Raw genomic sequence first — 18,482 nt, forward strand, 5'->3', positions numbered from 1 at the left:
TGCTACATAGCCATAAAATTGCTGTGGGGGGGGGGTGGCGGCAATTTGACAGATTCATTCATTCATTTTCTACCGCTTATCCGAACTTCTCGGGTCACGGGGAGCCTGTGCCTATCTTAGGCGTCTTTGGGCATCGAGGCAGGATACACCCTGGACGGAGTGCCAACCCATCACAGGGCACACACACACTCTCATTCACTCACACACACACACACACACACACACACTAGGGACAATTTTCCAGAGATGCCAATCAACCTACCATGCATGTCTTTGGACCGGGGGAGGAAACCGGAGTACCCGGAGGAAACCCCAGAGGCACGGGGAAAACATGCAAACTCCACACACACAAGGCAGAGGTGGGAATCGAACCCCCAACCCTGGAGGTGTGAGGCGAACGTGCTAACCACTAAGCCACCGTGCCCTCCCAAGTTGACAGATTATCCTTTCATAATTCTCTCTGTACAATGTCTCTAATTGACTGACTATTAGAGGCTGTACTATATAAATGCATCTCTCTCTCAGGGAAAAAAAAAGGCTGGCCGGTAGGTTTCTGTAAGGAAGTAGAACGAATCGCGTTCTGGAGGTTTGACAAGGATGAAATCTCAGTGCACAAATGCCAATAGGCGACTACCTGTGGCTGTGCAGGCAGATTGTAGATTGCAGGCTGTGATTCTCTGTTGTGAAACCTGGAGACAACGTATTGAGTGTAAGCCCCCTCTGCCCTCCCCCCACACTCGCTCTCGCTCGTTCTCTCTCTGTCTCTCCGTCTCTCTCTCTCTCTTTCTCTCTCTATCTATCTCTCTCTCTCTCACACACACACACACACACTGGTGAAGCAGGAGCTCAGCAGTGGGATGGATTCTGACTACTAAAGAGACGAAGTGAGAGGGAGGGGGAAAGAGTCAGCGAGCGCGGAGCTTGCACAAGAGAGGGAAAGGATTGAGGCACTGGTGTGCAAATCCACATGAGCAGATCTGGAGGAAAACGCTGGCTGCTTTGGGCGAGACCTTGAGCGTGGCTTTTCTCATCATCAAGAGGTAGCCCTCGACGCTCGTCGTACATCCCGGAGGAACGAGGCGACAAAGACTTGACTGACAAGCGCAAGAGACTGACTAGGGGGAGGTCTATGACACTTCATTTGCTTATGTGGAGAAGAGGAGTGTGAGGAAGATCTAGGGGAGAAAAATGAATATCAGACAACAGCTGTTTTTTTGAATGATTTTTTTTTTCTTCCCCATTCATAAATCCAACACGGCAATGTAGAGCCAGTCTTCCTGGCTGGATGTTGCACGATCTGGTCGGCTGCTGAATGTTTCAGTTGGGGCTCCTTATCTCCTTTTCTCCGTTTTGCACTTTTCAATGTGCAACCTGAACAATTCACAGGCTTGGGTTCTTTTTGACTAGACTGCACATTTCAGGGGAAGAGCAGAGGGGCGGCTTGCGATCCAAGACGGGAGTTTGGATCATGTGTGATGTTTTTTGATACTCTTGACTTTGCAAATTGATTCCAATTTCTCTGCTAACTTCTGATTAGTAACTGACTTGCTGACCATGACAGCCATAAAGGGAGATTCGGAGGACAGCATCGAAAGCATAAGGCCTTCGAATCTGCAAGCCTTCGCCAACTCGTCCACGCTGCATGGCATGAGCCACATTTTTGCCTACGGACACATGACATTCCGTCGCTTCTTGTGGACTCTCTCGTTCCTGGGCTCTCTCGGGCTGTTGCTTCTGGTATGCATGGACCGTGTGTCGTACTACCTTGAGTTTCCTCACGTCACCAAACTGGACGAGGTGGCAGCACCAAACCTCACCTTTCCCGCTGTGACTTTTTGCAATCTCAACGAGTTCCGCTTTTCCAAAATCACCAAAAACGATCTCTATCACGTCGGGGAACTGCTTGCCCTGCTCAACGAGAACTACCAGATCGCAAACCCACATCTAGCAGAGCCAGAAATCCTTGCTGCTCTGAAGGAAAAGGCCAATTTTGTCAACTTTAAGCCCAAGCAGTTCAACATGACCGATTTCTATAACCGAACGGGCCACGACATCGGCGACATGCTTCTGCAGTGCACTTTCCGAGGCGACGATTGCTTCCCTTTCAACTTCTCCACAGTGAGTTGTCAGAGATCTCGGCATGTCCCCCCACCCCACCCACCCACCCCATCCCATTTACAGTGTGTCAGATACAAACGGGTACAAATCCTCTCACTGTCGTACGAGCTGCCGAATCAGTTTTTATTTAGATTGAAGTAAAATGATGACTGCTTCTCAGATGGACAAATTTAATTTAATTACCTGTTGTGGTTATAACCTTTAAAATGCCTAACTTTAAGGTATTTATAGTATGTTCAAAAGAAACTCCAACCTAGGGTTAGGGTTAGGGTTAGGGTTAGAGTTAGGGTTAAATAAATTTTTAGTAAGAAATAGATTTCAAATAAGTTCTGTTATTATTATTATTATTATTATTATTATTATTATTATTATTATTATTATTATTATTATCATCATAACCTATGTATTGAGGTGTGACTCGGTGGAAGTATAAACTTCTTCCTGTTCTGTGAGTAGTTAGGTAAAAATGCATCCCGTATAGTCCGGGTAAATTTATTCCAATGTTAGTCGTTTATGCCATTTAAAAAAAAACAAAAAAACATGCATTTAATATTTTACATACTGTATGTACTTTATGATTTTTTATTTATTTATTTATTTTTATTACATTGGGTTTGTGAACAAAAAATGAAAACAAAAGCATGTGCTTCATTAAAAGCCAGAAACAGTCGACTGAGATCGAATGACGTCCTCGCGATCGTGTATTTACGTACACGAGTGTGTTTCTGAACATCTGCTCTATGCCATTAAACCGAGATTTGAGTCTGTTTTGAGTCTGGCAGTTATCCTAGCGAACAAGTTCGGTTCCCAATTATTATAGTAAATGTTTGTTTTTAGGTTGAACATAACTGGGTTTTCAAATCTGACTGGTCAAAAGGTGTTGATTGAAATGTATCTTTCCCTTTGTGAGGATTTATTTTTGAGTATTTTTTTTTTTTTGTAAGGGGTCTCCAGGGTTGTTTTTTTTGTTTGCTTGTTAACTGGACATGCTGTCTTTGTAATGTCAAGACAGACGTGATGACAGAAGGAACTAATGTGCTTCATTTACATTTACATTTACAGCATGTGACAGACGCCCTTATCCAGAGCGACATACATAAGTGACAAATCTCTAACATTGAATACATTAATGCTGGTTCACTAGGTTACATACTTAAGATACCATGAGTTTAAAATCATTCAAAGTTACAATGAAAAAGTGTCAAAGGTTTTTTTTTTGTTTTTTTTTTTAATGCAAAAGATAAGGAAAGAAGTGCTAGTTGAAGTGTTTCCTGAATAACTAGGTCTTCAACCGCCACTTGAAAATAGCCAGTGACTCAGCTGTCCGGACCTCTAGGGGAAGTTCATTCCACCACCTTGGTGCCAGAACAGAGAAGACTCTTGTAGTATACTTGCCTCTTACCCTGAGAGATGGTGGAACCAGTCGAGCAGTGCTGGTAGATCGGAGGGTGCGGGGTGCAGTGTGAGGAGTGATGAGGGCTTTGAGGTAAGAGGGAGCTGGTCCATTTTTGGCTTTGTAGGCCAGCATCAGTGTTTTGAACCGGATGCGTACAGCTACCGGAAGCCAGTGGAGGGATCGCAGCAGCAGGGTGGGATGCGAGAACTTTGGCAGGTTGAAAACAAGCCGGGCAGCTGCAGCTTCAAAGACAGGAGTCATGTGGACATTGTACCAGTCTGCCATGGTGGAGAGACAGTTGAGCAAAGCTAGCAATTTACCCGCCATCACCTACTACGGTTATGAACATCGGATCATGACCGAAAGAATGCGTTTGTGGATACGAGCTTCCATTAGCAAAGTTTCTGGGTTCAGCCTTAGAGACATTTACAGGGAGTTCAACGTAGTGTATCTGCATCACAAGGAGCTAGAAGGTCTCAGGAAGACCAAGGATTAGATAGAGACAGGAACTGGGGTAAGGAAGGGCTTGGTGTGTCTGCTTACACAGCTGAAAATGGAAGAGGATGGATGGATGGATGGATGGAAGTGTTTGCTTATACTTCAGGTTGATAAAAGTAACATTTAACGCTCATCACTTTTCTTTGCAGCATAATTACTCTTAACAGATTACAGCATGAAGTGATTTATGGATGCAGGTTAAATCTCACACTGGAGAATAAAGTACAAAATCTCTGTGTTTGCTTTTCTGTCTGTCTTTTGTTTTTGTTTTTGTTTTTTTTTGATGTACAGTATGTATTACGTGTTTAATGAATGAAAGTAGTAAAGAGAGAGAGAGAGAGAGAGAGATGATTCATTATATTGAGACACATATCAAGGCAAGAGCAGGTAACGTATACAGTATAGTAGTAGCAGGGCATTACTGAAATTATGGGTCATTATAAACCCACGGCTATTAGGTGACATATGAGACTCCACAGGCTTTAATCGGAGGTAATTGCGATGACGGCGATGGTGTGGATAGAACACTGGTTATTTATAAATATATAGATAATGAAGCATTTTCTAGGATCACACGATTCGTATGAGGCCACGAGATCTGAATTATTACCTTGTTGATCAACCATCTAGTCTGTTTCCCTTTGCTTTAAATGAGCTTTTCTCGTTTCATAGGAAATAACAAGTAACAAAACAAAACAAAAAAATTCTACTCCCAATTGCTCCCGAAGGATTTTTATTTTATTTAAGCACACACTTTCTGGAATGGGGGCACGGTGGCTTAGTGGTTAACACCTCCAGGGTTGGGGGTTCGATTCCCACCTCCGCCTTGTGTGTGTGGAGTTTGGATGTTCTCCCCGTGCCTCGGGGGTTTCCTCCGGGTACTCCGGTTTCCTCCCCCGGTCCTAAGACATACATGGTAGGTTGATTGGCATCTCTGGAAAATTGTCCGTAGTGTGTGTGTGTGTGTGAGTGAATGAGAGTGTGTGTGCCCTGTGATGGGTTGGCACTCCGTCCAGGGTGTATCCTGCCTCGATGCCCGATGACGCCTGAGATAGGCACAGGCTCCCCGTGACCTGAGAAGTTCGGATAAGTGGTAGAAGATGAGTGAGCGAGAGTGAGAGTCAGAAACACTTTCTGGAAATCCAAGGATTTGAGCACAGCGGCATAATAAAACCTTCCTGACAATGCGGTAGATGCCACATCCTACGTTTACGCACGGGTGATGTTTGAGTCGTTGACGGACACGAGCTTCCATGCTGCACGCTCGGTTTTAGAGTTTCCGCCGAGTTGCTAAATCGTCCGCAAGACCGTGTTGTGCGTTACACAGATGTAGCGTGTTGCACATTTTATTTTACTGATTCATCAGGTTTTTTTTTTTTTAACAGCACTGTTAAACATGACAAAGTACCGGTGAACAGAGAGAAGAGCGATACACACCTTCTCTCTCCACCAAAGCTACAACACCACTGCCGCTTGCAGCCGCTCAGCTCCAGACGTCACCTAAACCCGGCTCGATATCATGATATTTTGCACATGCGCAGTATTGGTGCGGCTTTAGGTGACGTCTCTCAGCTCCCGGTTAACCTCTCGTCCGTGGAAAGTCACACAAACCCAAGAGAAATACACCACAATAAATAAGATGGGAATAATTTAATGTTCCTTGGGCGGCCCGGTACCATTTGGTCCATGGACCGACACCGGTCCGCGGCCCGGGGGTTGGGGACCACTGGTCTAAAGAACGCTGATGCTGAAAATAATATGAGTAACTCGATGCCACCTTCTGAGGTCCAGATAAAATATTTCAATAGCACAAACAATTGATAGTTTTTGTTATAATTTTAGTCAGAATTGATAGTTCGCATTATGACAGTTACATAATGACAGTTTATTGACTTTATTTCATATCGCTGTCAGGTCATTGGGGTGTTTGAAGCAGGAATAGTCTTCCTGCAAAAAAAAAAACAAAAACAAATCCCCTTCATGTGAAAGGAATGCTGAAAGCAACAGAAGCTCATTTAGCCTTTTGAGCGATGGTTCGATATATAAACACGTTGCTAAATTTAAAGCCGTCTCTGTCACTCGAGTAACTGTCCCTGCACTTTTTTTGTAGTTGGAGATGGAGCTTACTTCATTTACATGAGTGTTGCCTGGCAACAAGGCTTTGCTTTGCCAAAGCAAATCATTCATGGGTAATTGCTTTTGTTGTGCATAATGACAAACACTTGCCAGGTCACTGAGATGACACAACAGCAGTTTCTTTCTTTTTTTTTTTTGTTTTGTGCGCATGCTTTAAAACTGCTGGATGCATGTGGGTACGCATTTGAACCTAATTAATTTTTCTGTGTGTATGTTTGTGTATGCTTCATATCTCTAATATCCAACAAATTAGCGTTGACAATGCACCGCTGTGCTGTTGGGATGTGTCAAGGTGTCATGGTGCATTCCGATGCATTACCGCCGCATTATGCATTCCTGTGACTCGTCAGGGATCGGCTTTATGCCTGCGATCCGTACGGATTCAACAGAGCGCTCGATTCCACAAGTGACGCCAATAGACCACTTAAAAAGCACTTCTGTGTCTTTGTTGTCGATGGTGACGGAACAGTGAACCAACAACCGAAGGAAAATAAGAAACTGCAGGTTTCAGGTGAAAGCAAGTCTCCTTTTGTGCAATCTGCCACTGAATGGTGTTTTTTTTTTTTTTTTCATCCAAGGTTGCGAGTCGAGTAGAGTAGTGAAAAGCCACTGGAATGACAGTTTCTGCACATTCTTATGCACATTTATTAACTTTTATCGTGGCTGATTTTGAACTTGGGGTCATCGATGGACTGTACTGTAGATATTAAAGAATAAGAATATTATTCCAAATATGAATAATAATGATTTAATATTCAAATGATTTGAAACATGATTTCATTGAGAAGATGGCAGTGTGTCTCAGTCAGGCTCAGTGGATGCCGAAGAACCAGCGACGTCACTGTATGTCACTTTGGAGGATTTTAAATGGGAAGAAATTTTCAATAAAACATTTTTTCAATAAAATTCATTTGGTGGAAAAACTGGGGGCACGGTGGGTTAGTGGTAATCACGTTCGCCTCACACCTCCAGGGTCGGGGGTTCGATTCCCGCCTCCGCCTTGTGTGTGTGGAGTTTGCATGTTCTCCCCGTGCCTCGGGGGTTTCCTCCGGGTACTCCGGTTTCCTCCCCCGGTCCAAAGACATGCATGGTAGGTTGATTGGCATCTCTGGAAAAATTGTCAATTGTGAGTGTGTGAGTGAATGAGAGTGTGTGTGTGCCCTGTGATGGGTTGGCACTCCGTCCAGGGTGTATCCTGCCTCGATGCCCGATGACGCCTGAGATAGGCACAGGCTCCCCGTGACCCGAGAAGTTGAGTGAGTGAGTGAGTGAGTGAGTGAGTGAGTGGAAAAGCTAATTCACTGAAGGGGAAAGGACACGAGGCTTTCGCTGTCTGGTAATAGCTGCTTACGCTGATTGATCTTTGGTGAATTTTGTCATTTGATTTCATAAGCCATTGGAATGCAATTGGGCGGGGCTTAGGGGGTCTTCGGTTGGTAAGAAGAAAAAAGGAGGCGCTGATTTATGGTAACTATTGGATGTTTTGCACAACGACTGATTTTCTACCAGAACTTGCTGTGAAAATAATTTGACATGATTTTGAATCTAAGGGCAACAACTAAATATCTACTGAATGCATTGCATTTAAAAAGGATACGATTTAGCTTTTGAAGGCAAGGATCTGATATATGGTTCTCACGGACCCTGCTATGCTACCATACTCTAGGAATCGATTAGTGGCCTCTGATCGATACATGACGTATATTGTTTAGGATCTCTGCTAGCCCTAAGGTTAACTGTGACTAATGATGGCTGGGTCTCAATTGGGTCCCTTAGTCTCTCAATTACAAAATCCATTGGCTCCCTAAAAAAAAAAAAAAAAAATCCCACAATGCCTTACTGGAAATGACCTCATATTTTTTGAAGAATCTTAGTTCAGGAAGAAAGTGTTGGACAGTCAACTTTTTTATTTAGAATCATAAGTATCTTGGTACGTCCAGGGTGTATCCTGCCTCGATGCCCGATGACGCCTGAGATAGGCACAGGCTCCCCGTGACCCGAGAAGTTCGGATAAGCGGTAGAAGATGAGTGAGTGAGTATCTTGGTAGTGGTGTCGTAGCTCTGAAGCGATGACTTCTTGATTTTTTACTTTATTTTGCATTCTACACTGTAGATGGAGACTTTTGAGTGTTTTTAATAATCCACTGTCTGCTGGGGCTGATGAGGAAATTGCTGGAAATGGAGTCATTGGTATAACAATGTGAAGTGAACCAATCAACTTCCTTACCAATCCATACCAATCATTAGCTAGGGAGCGGATTGAGATGCGACCATTGAGAAGAACTATTTAGTACAAGCGCAGAGTTATGGGTACCTCACGTATAATTTCCTTGACCCTTGCCTTGTCAGTGTTTATAAAGACATGACCACAAACTAAGTTGACCCTAAAACACTCACTAACTCATTTTCTACCGCTTATCGGAACTTCTCGGGTGACGAAAAACCTGTGCCTATCTCAGCTGTCATCGGGCATCGAGGCAGGATACACCCTGGACGGAGTGCCAACCCATCACAGGGCACACACACTCTCATTCACTCACACACTCACACACTACGGACAATTTTCCAGAGATGCCAATCAACCTACCATGCATGTCTTTGGACCGGGGGAAGAAACCGGAGTACCCGGAGGAAATCCCCGAGGCACGGGGAGAACATGCAAACTCCACACACACACACACACACACACAAGGCGGAGGCGGGAATCAAACCCCCAACCCTGTAGGTGTGAGGCGAACGTGCTAACCACTAAGCCACCGTGCCCCAACCCTAAAACAAATCCTCTTTATTCTGTATGTTGTGACACATGGGAATGTTATCGATGACATTTAATACCATTACTTTCTGAGCTTCTTGTAACCCCAGGGGTGTTTTTCCATCGATGTCTTGGTCTCTGTTCATTTATGTATCTCAAGAAACCTAACTCGCGATATTAATTTGTGGGCACACGCTATTAAAAAATAACGGCTAGATCGTCTCATAGTGGCTGTGAATTTGAAGGGAAGCCTCATTAGCTTGAGTAGGGTGGTGTGTGTTAGCATTCCGATTTATTTTTTTATTTTTTTATTAATAAGTGCTGCGTTAATGGAATAAAGGTGTCACCTTGTGCAAAAGAGCTTTTAGTCAATTCGATGGAGTAAATGGAAATATTCAGTCGCTCGCACACTCTGTCTCTCTCTTCATATTTCTTTCTGACTATTTCAATTAGCACTTTGGTGGGAAGGAGGCGGATGTACTGTAGATGCATGGAAATGGAATCGTTCCTGCGTTTACCCTCGAGAATCGCATGTTGATTCCGGCACGGTGTTTGTGTTGTCGTTGTTGTTCTCTAATGTCAAATGGCCTGAAAGTATCCCTTCGACAGTGTTGATGCACTCGTGAGTGAATATGAATACTCTCGTCTGTTGGAAAAGTTTGACTGAAAGGATAAACACAATAACAATTACGCTAAAAGAAAAAGAAAGAAGAAAAGAAAATGGCTTTTTAAAAACAAAGTTTCACTTAAATGTTGCAGATAAAAAAGAAAAAAAAACAGGAAATGAAAGCTTTTAAACTCTAAACGCATTATTTCATGTGAAAGTATGTGTGAAGGGGATGTAAATGCTGTGCTCAATATATCTGAAATAGGTTTTTTTTTATCGCCGGCTCAGGCTCTCTCACAGTGTTTTGTTTTTTCGCTTGTCTCCTGAATTATTACTCGAAGTGACACGCATCCTAGCGTAAGCCGCTAGTCATTCATTCTTTACCGCTTATCCGAACTACCTCGGGTCACGGGGAGCTTGTGGCTATCTCAGGCGTCATCAGGCATCAAGGCAGGATACACCCTGGACAATACAACCCATCACAGGGCACACACACACACACACTCATTCATTCACTCACACACTATGGACAATTTTCCAGAGATGCCAATTAACCTACCATGCATGTCTTTGGACCGGGGGAGGAAACCGGAGTACCCGGAGGAAACCCCAGAGGCACGGGGAGAACATGCAAACTCCACACACACAAGGTGGAGGCGGGAATCGAACCCCCCGACCCTGGAGGTGTGAGGCGAACGTGCTAACCACTAAGCCACCATGCCTCCGCCGCAACTATGATGTCATGATGTTTTGAAATGAGACGAGACCTCATAATACTTTAATTGTGGTGTAAGACGCACAGCCTTTAAACCGTCCTTTATACAGTACGCAATCACTCAAAACAAAGGGGCACCTCAGAAATCATCCGTTAGTCTAACGCCATAGAAGAACCTTTTTTTTTCTCTCTCATTTAGTTATTTATCCTCATTAAGCGCTTTATCCTGGTTTGGGTCACAGTGGATTCGGATCCTGTGTCAGGAGCACCGTAATGCTCCGTAACACTTTTTAGTCAGATAGATGAGTGTTGGCTTTTTTTTTTTTACTTTCATTTTTTTTTTCTTCTCAAGTACCTGATGGTTCAGGGTAAATCCCTGAATTAACACACATTCCATGATTATTGTAGGCAGAACACAACGATCTTATGCCTTACTTAAGTTTTGCTCATACGCAGGTATCTTCTTCCATTGTGCTATAAAATCATGGTTGCGAGTTATCTTGTTCTCACGCCAAGATGGCGTGAGAACAAGATAACTCGCAACCATGATTTTATAGCACATGGCCAAACATTAGGATTCTGTTCCCACGCGGTCATAAGTCATTAGTGTGGCTTTGTGTCTTTATCACTTCATGGACCAAACTGTCCATTCATTCATCTTCAGACAATTCCTTATCCTGGTCAAGCAGGTGACGGATCTGGAACTCGTCCCAGGAACAGCAGATATTAACAAAGAAACCGAATTTCAATCCTACATGATCCACCCTGACACCCTGGTTGAGGTTTTGTCGCTTGGTGCTGCAATCTGCCGGGTATAGATCTGCATGGACAGCCAATGACTCATGGGACGGCTGCGGATAGAACTACTTGGAGACTATGACGGCATCTTTGAACTGTCTTTGCATTGATCAGCTTTGTGCTCGGATCTACATCGGTGAACATTTGAAGACTTTGGCGCGAAGAAATTTTAGAATCAAGGTACAGTGGCTTAGTGGTTAGCACGTTCGCCTCGCACCTCCAGGGTTGGGGGTTCGATTCCCACCTCCGCCTTGTGTGTGTGGAGTTCGCATGTTCTCCCCGTGCCTTGGGGGTTTCCTCTGGGTACTCCGGTTTCCTCCCCCGGTCCAAAGACATGCATGGTAGGTTGATTGGCATCTCTGGAAAATTGTCCGTAGTGTGTGTGTGTGAGTGTGTGTGTGTGTGTGTGAGTGAATGAGAGTGTGTGTGACCCGAGAAGTTTGGATAAGCAGTTTGATAAGCAAACTGTTGTAGAAAGGACATTATTTACATTGACATTATCGATCGTCCAGTGTCACCTAAATGAGGACGAGGTTCCCTTCTGAATCTGGATCCTCTCGAGGTTTCTTTCTCATATAATCGTAGGGAGTTTTTTCCACTAATAGAACACAGTGGATCCGGGAATTATCAGGGAATGCTTCTTTTTTAATCAGGTTTGAAAGCAGAGTCATGTGATCGTGGTGTAGTTTGTTTCTAACTTCTTCTGCCGATTGTTTTAGGTTCCACTGTTTGTAAAAGCTCATTTGTGAATTTGTTCTTGATTTTTGTTTGTTGATTTTGCAGAAATTTTGTTTCTCACAGGACTTTGGGATTTTCTTCAATAATCCGAAAGCCAATGGAAAAAATATGATTGGCATTTTGTTGTGTGATGCTATCAACAATGTCATCCCTGTAGCATCCCTACAGCTCACCATGAGGACACTCGTAGAGCAAGCATGGGGCAGCGTGAGTAAACCCCCCACCACCACCACCTGTGGGCATCTGTTGCAATTCCAATTTTTGTCCATTAGGTGCAATAATAACGGAAACTGGGTCAACAATTGCAAAGCTGAATGGATGGATGGATGGATGGATGGATGGATGGATGGATGGATGGATGGATGGATGGATGGATGGATTAAGTAAATCAATGGCACATTGTCATATCTTATCATGTGATTTAATTATTTTCTTAATCATTTGACACTCAATAGAGTTAAAATAAAAGAGAGTTGTAGAGTTTTCATTTAACGGTTAATTGTTTGTGGTGGTGATCGGCCCCCACCTGCCCCCCTATGCCCGAACTCCCGCTCTTTCCTCTCTTGTCTACTCTCTTTCTGCTTTCTGCTTTGATCACTCTTTGAACATTCTAGAAAAAAGAAAAGCTCACATACAACGGTTTTCTCACAGTCATCAGTATTCGGATAGAGCCACTTTTCTTAAAGCAAGTCCGTCTTCGAGATGATCTTCACAGACTTTCATCTCGTTCTCTCCGAGCTTCCGGGTGTCAGGTCTTGACTTTCTTGCTGCAGCCAAGCCAGTTGTTTGCCTAAAGATTTCCTTTGAGAATTCCTTTGCTCTGATTGGTCAGAAATCAAGCATCCGATCTTTCTCGAAAATACAGGCTTTTGTAATGTGGGATCGTTTCTATAGTAAAAAACTTGCACATGAAATGTTATTAGGAAAATTGTTAACTTGGACGTAGTAACAGTGGCTATTTTAAAATCCTATGCCATCGATACAGAGATTATAATGGTGTTGTCTGCAAAAATACAAAAAAAAATAAGTTTGAAGCCATTTCATGTGACGTGAGGACATGGTTTTATATCCTCCAGTCAGAGGCATAATGAGCATCATGGGAAAGATGTGCATCTCATTCCGAACACAATGAGCAGGCTAAGAAGTTTGGTAGAGCATCTGTCACCACGTTGCGACATGATCCATCAAATCTGCGATCATCAAACATGTCACTCATCAGCTGGGGGTGGGGGGGTATATTTTAATCCTAACTGCTGAGAGACTGTTCAAAAATATCCCCGGTACTAATCCCTGCTTGTATGGACTATGTGTATGAAGTAATGAAGTAAATACTCGGGTGTGTACTGTTACTGATGACTGTCCCATTAATCACCACCTTCTGACCAATCGGTGTTAAGTATCAAACGGTGGTGCTGTTGTGACGGTAAGAACTAGTAAAGAGATTCACAGCTTTGAGAACATGAACTCGCACTTAAAAGAAAAGAAAAGAAAAAGAACCGTCGTTTGTTTTACCCAAAACGTTGTCGGTATCAGCAGCAAGTTTCACCACAATATTAAAGAAGTGTTTTGACATTTCATTTGTAAAGAGCTATAATTAACACCAATGATGTGTGAAAAATGAGAAATGTTTGAATGGAGAAGGAAAGATAGCAGACGGCACAGCTAGACCCCCAGAGCAATTCTGATTAATTGGATGGGGAAGGTTTCTGCTGGCAGGGAGCTCCAGGCAGGAGAAAAGCTTGTAAAGCTTTATTATGTCAGGATATAAAGGCTTGGATTAACGCTATGCACTGTGCTCATCATGTCCGTTAAAACCGTGGCCTAAATCACATTTGCTTTCTATAGTCTTTAACAGGAGTCATTTGTTCTTTAAGCAAAGGAGATCCGAACGGAAATTTCTTTCCGTTTAAACCTACGCTCACTGGCCGCTTCAAGAAGGACAATCTGTATCCCTGTGCATGCCGTTATCCGATCATACAATCGTGCAACAGTGGCGCAATGCATAAAATTATACATGTTCAGACCTAAAAACATCAACCTGACGAGTCTTCCAGAAATCTCCTGAGACTACAAATTGGTCCAAAAATATGTCCATAGTTCTGTGGTTAGAAATTGATACAATATTGGTTCATTTGGATTTGGAGAGTCGCGCTGCTGCCACCCAGTCGCCCTACGGGTAGCAAAACTCTTCAAAGTTTACTGAGACAGACAGGGTGTATTTCATTCATTCATTCATTCATACTCCGGGGGAGGAAACCGGAGTACCCGGAGGAAACCCCCGAGGCACGGTGAGAACATGCAAACTCCACACACACAAGGCGGAGGCGGGAATCGAACCCCAACCCCGGATGTGTGAGGCAAACGTGCTAACCACTAAGCCACCTTGCCCCCACCAGGGTGTATTTATACAAGAAAAAGGTGTAGTATCCGACATCTATAACGACGACGGCGTGACCAGATAACAGATGTGGTGGTTGACGAGTTTATTACAAACAGCGTTATCTAGACTACGGGAGAGAGAGCGGCAACTGTTACAGAGCGTCTGTGCTTTATCAGAAGAGAACAGAGAATTTCTAGGTGATGAATCTTCTACTTCAACATGTAGAGTGTAGGGTCAGAACTTGGCCTCACCAGCATGAATCCACCACGGTGGAGGTGTCATGGTGTGGGGGATGTTTTCTTGGCCAACTCTGGATTTCTTTATGCCAAAGCAAACCTTGCAGGAATGTGACTGTTATTTGGTATTATTATAAAAATGGCTGGTGAGAGTAGTTTCATAGGTGTGAAATCACTGCATAGAGAAGTCACATGACTATCAACGGAGTCTCGTGGTGCGAATTAGAGTCCGAAGGTGCGAATTGGTGTGAAACAGCAGTGACGGCGTCGTGAGGAGCCGATAAGCAGGTGTCGCTGACTTTCCCGTCTCCTCAACCAGCTGTGTTCCTTATCCGGATGTCATTATGACGCATTTCAATTATTTACATCATTATGTAATCGAACACATGTAAATAATGTAGTATATCGGAAGCAGCAATAAGGGGTCCAAGCACCTTTTGGCTTAACCCTTTTACAAAAGATCTGAGACGAAAGCTGCTTGTTCTAATAAATTTGAAGGCAAATCTATACTTCAAGCCCTTGCTGTGATATTGTGAAACTCATTTCATGTTTTCAGTAGCATCGCACTCACACAAGACCGTCCGCATGTGACATCCTCATGAGTTTTGAACACTATGTACTGTGAAATATTCTCTGTAATTGTTTCCTTTGGGTATATCCGATGACACAAGACCTCGTTCATGATTGTTGATACGAGTCTATAGGCTCTTTTTATTTTGTATACCTATGCGGAAATAGGAAGAACATACGAAATTCAACACAGACAGGAACCAGAGCTCGGAATCGAACTAGCACTCTGGAGCTTTGAATCGAGAGCTTGTAACCGAAGCCTTTTATCAAACTGAAGGCGAGATTCCGTGAACAAGACAAAGACACCATCCTACACGATCATTAGCTGTGCTTACATGACTTTCAGGACATTCTGTTTTTACTCTGGGTGGGGGAAAAAAAAGGCTTTGCGTTCCGCTAAAAACACATTTAATGGGATTTTAAACAAGGCGACGTTTTATCAAACGGCACTCTAAGTGATCCTACAAACAGACAGCCGTCGTTTTTATACATCTTGGGAGAATGTAGTAGTTTTAACGACTTTCAGATATATTTAACTATAATAAGGTGATTTGGAGGGGGGGCACTGTTGCTTAGTGGTTAGCACGAAAAAAAAACATTAATTCTCGATTTTTTTCTCGATTATTAATGTTTGGTTGTTGTTGTTTTTTTAGTTACTTTTATTGTTAAGGAAACTTCAAGAGGTTTCCATAAACCTTTTATAAACGTCTCCTTACAGAAAAAAATCCCAATCACAATCCCTAGTTTTTGTATTTTTAAGTTTCCCGCCACTTTAGTACAGACGAGTTTACAAAATGTTTTTTATTAGACAAAACAAAACACGTTTTTAACTCTATAAAAGAGAACTGCTGTAACTTCATGCATTGCTTTTTCAAAACATCAAGTGTAGCTATAGTGTAACAGATTAAAACGCATGACACATAGTGGTTTATTCATTCATTCGTTCATTTCCTACCGCTTATCCGAACTTCTCGGGTCACGGGGAGCCTGTGCCTATCTCAGGCGTCATCGGGCATCGAGGCAGGATACACCCTGGACGGAGTGCCAACCCATCACAGGGCACACACACACACTCTCATTCACTCACACACTTACACACTACGGACAATTTTCCAGAGATGCCAATCAACCTACCATGCATGTCTTTGGACCGGGGGAGGAAACCGGAGTACCCGGAGGAAACCCCCGAGGCACGGGGAGAACATGCAAACTCCACACACACAAGGCGGAGGTGGGAATCGAACCCCCAACCCTGGAGATATGAGGTGAACGTGCTAACCGCTAAGCCACTGTGCCCCCCCTACATAGTCATTTAGTAAATTTAAAAAAGCGATTAACTTTGCAGACTTGTTGCGTAAGATGCGTTAAGTCTTTGCATGTCTGCTGTGTATCGGTTGGCACAGTGTTCAAATCACTTCTCATGTTTTGAACACTAAAAAATCCTGAACGGTTCTAAGACCTTTTTAAAGCATAACAGCTCAGAGGTGGTGTTTTTTTTTTTATTTGTTACTTTTTTGAAACATGCTTGTTTTATTTGTGTGGAATGGTGACATTTACAGCTGGTTATTGCCTCCATGCTGAGGTGAAGGCCACACATTAAACAGCTTGCATCCCAATGTTGCCATGAGAACTGCAAAACCTCGGGAACTGTAGCGAGTCTTGCAGTAATCCAGAGCTCAAACACACGTTTGTTGCAGATCTGCAGATCTGCAATTGTAATTACACAGACTAAAATACATGACTGAGACCTCTAGAGAGAACAGATACAGCTTTTAGTAATGTCACTTTATCTCACCAGTCAGTGGGCCACGTTACTGTACATCTCTGCATATTCAAATGCCTGTCCTGAACTTCCACCTTTTTCCGTTTTTTTATTGCATGTCGTGCAGAAACAAAACCCTGCTGCTCTGCTGTCTTGCTGCTTTGGTGCGTGGGACCTTTTGATTTGCATAAACCATTCGTGACTTTTATCCGCAACTTCTCGGGTATAAAGAAGCACGACGTCGCCCTTGAATTCTCAAATCAGATCGGTCTGAAGGTGTTGATTCATTTTCCGGAACGCAGGAAGTGCGTCGCAAATCTGCGGTGTGTGTGAGTGGTGTTTGAGGAAGAAGCATTTACAAGAACACTCTGTTGGATGAGGCCTCTTGAAACGACAAACATTTGAAAAATTTACTGTGTTTGTCGTTTCAAGAAACGTCGTCCATTTTAGCTAGCATCGTCTCCTTATGTACGTTGGATGAGATCTGCATTCGACTGGGAGATGACTTATACATCCGCCTAGTAAATGAAACTCCATTTGAGATTATACACTAGACCGTAGTGTAAATATTAGTAATACTAGTCAGATTATACACTAGACCGTAGTGTAAATATTAGTAATACTAGTCAGATTATACACTAGACCATAGTGTAAATATTAGTAATACTAGTCAGATTATACACTAGACCGTAGTGTAAATATTAGTAATACTAGTCAGATTATACACTAGACCGTAGTGTAAATATTAGTAATACTAGTCAGATTATACACTAGACCGTAGTGTAAATATTAGTAATACTAGTCAGATTATACACTAGACCGTAGTGTAAATATTAGTAATACTAGTCAGATTATACACTAGACCGTACTGTGTAGTACGTCATTTGGGACTCGTTATGGATTTGTATTAAAGAGCTGTTTCAAATACTCAAATAGTAACTTATAGATATAGATAGATTAGTGTATAGATACTTGATAAGATATTGTGTAATGCAATAGAATTAAACAAATAAATAAATAGTGGCAATTTTATCTATTTTGATATAGTAATAAAAAATATATTAGATTAAACGGGGAGGACACGGTGGCTTAGTGGTTAGCACGTTCGCCTCACACCTCCAGGGTCGGGGGTTCGATTCCCACCTCCGCCTTGTGTGTGTGGAGTTTGCATGTTCTCCCCGTGCCTCGGGGGTTTCCTCCGGGTGCTCCGGTTTCCTCCCCCGGTTCAAAGACATGCATGGTAGGTTGATTGGCATCTCTGGGAAATTGTTCTGAGTGTGTGAGTGAATGAGAGTGTGTGTGTGTGCCCTGTGATGGGTTGGCACTCCGTCCAGGGTGTATCCTGCCTCGATGCCCCGATGACGCCTGAGATAGGCACAGGCTCCCCGTGACCCGAGAAGTTCGGATAAGCGGTAGAAAATGAATGAATGCTGAATCATTTCCACAAAATTTTTGACACATGATCCATTTATTTTTAGCATAACTTTTTTTGTTTGCTTGTTTTAATTCACAGCTTTTTTTTTCACTTACAGAATGCATTCATTTTCACAAGGTCAGTTTATTGACAGGTGAAATGTATGTGGTATTTTTTTCCCACTAGGATGGGAATATCTGTAAACACAGCTAGACTTCAAGCGGTCGAGCGTATCGATGTGCAGCTGACAGATTCAGTCCGTAATGTTGAGATTGTAGTAAAAAAAAAAAAAGTCGGATCGGAACTGAAATCAAAACCAGACCGGCGGAAATATCGGACACCGTGACCTTGATGACCTG

The 18,482-nt window shown here is 43.0% G+C and overlaps 1 protein-coding gene across 2 annotated transcripts in view; it reads left to right on the forward strand.

Moving 5' to 3' along the window:
• The first annotated feature begins 830 nt into the window (after positions 1-830).
• Positions 831-18,482, forward strand: part of asic1c (acid-sensing (proton-gated) ion channel 1c) — a 67,509-nt gene continuing 49,857 nt past the window's right edge. For both annotated transcript variants that reach the window (XM_027171581.2, XM_027171582.2), the window contains exon 1: positions 831-2,118. In XM_027171581.2, the coding sequence (XP_027027382.1) occupies positions 1,555-2,118 (564 nt within the window). In that variant the 5' untranslated portion in view covers positions 831-1,554. The remainder of the gene's footprint in view (positions 2,119-18,482) is intronic.

This window comes from Tachysurus fulvidraco, chromosome 3 (genome assembly GCF_022655615.1).
Source record: "Tachysurus fulvidraco isolate hzauxx_2018 chromosome 3, HZAU_PFXX_2.0, whole genome shotgun sequence".
In the NCBI taxonomy this organism is placed as follows: Eukaryota; Metazoa; Chordata; class Actinopteri; order Siluriformes; family Bagridae; genus Tachysurus; species Tachysurus fulvidraco.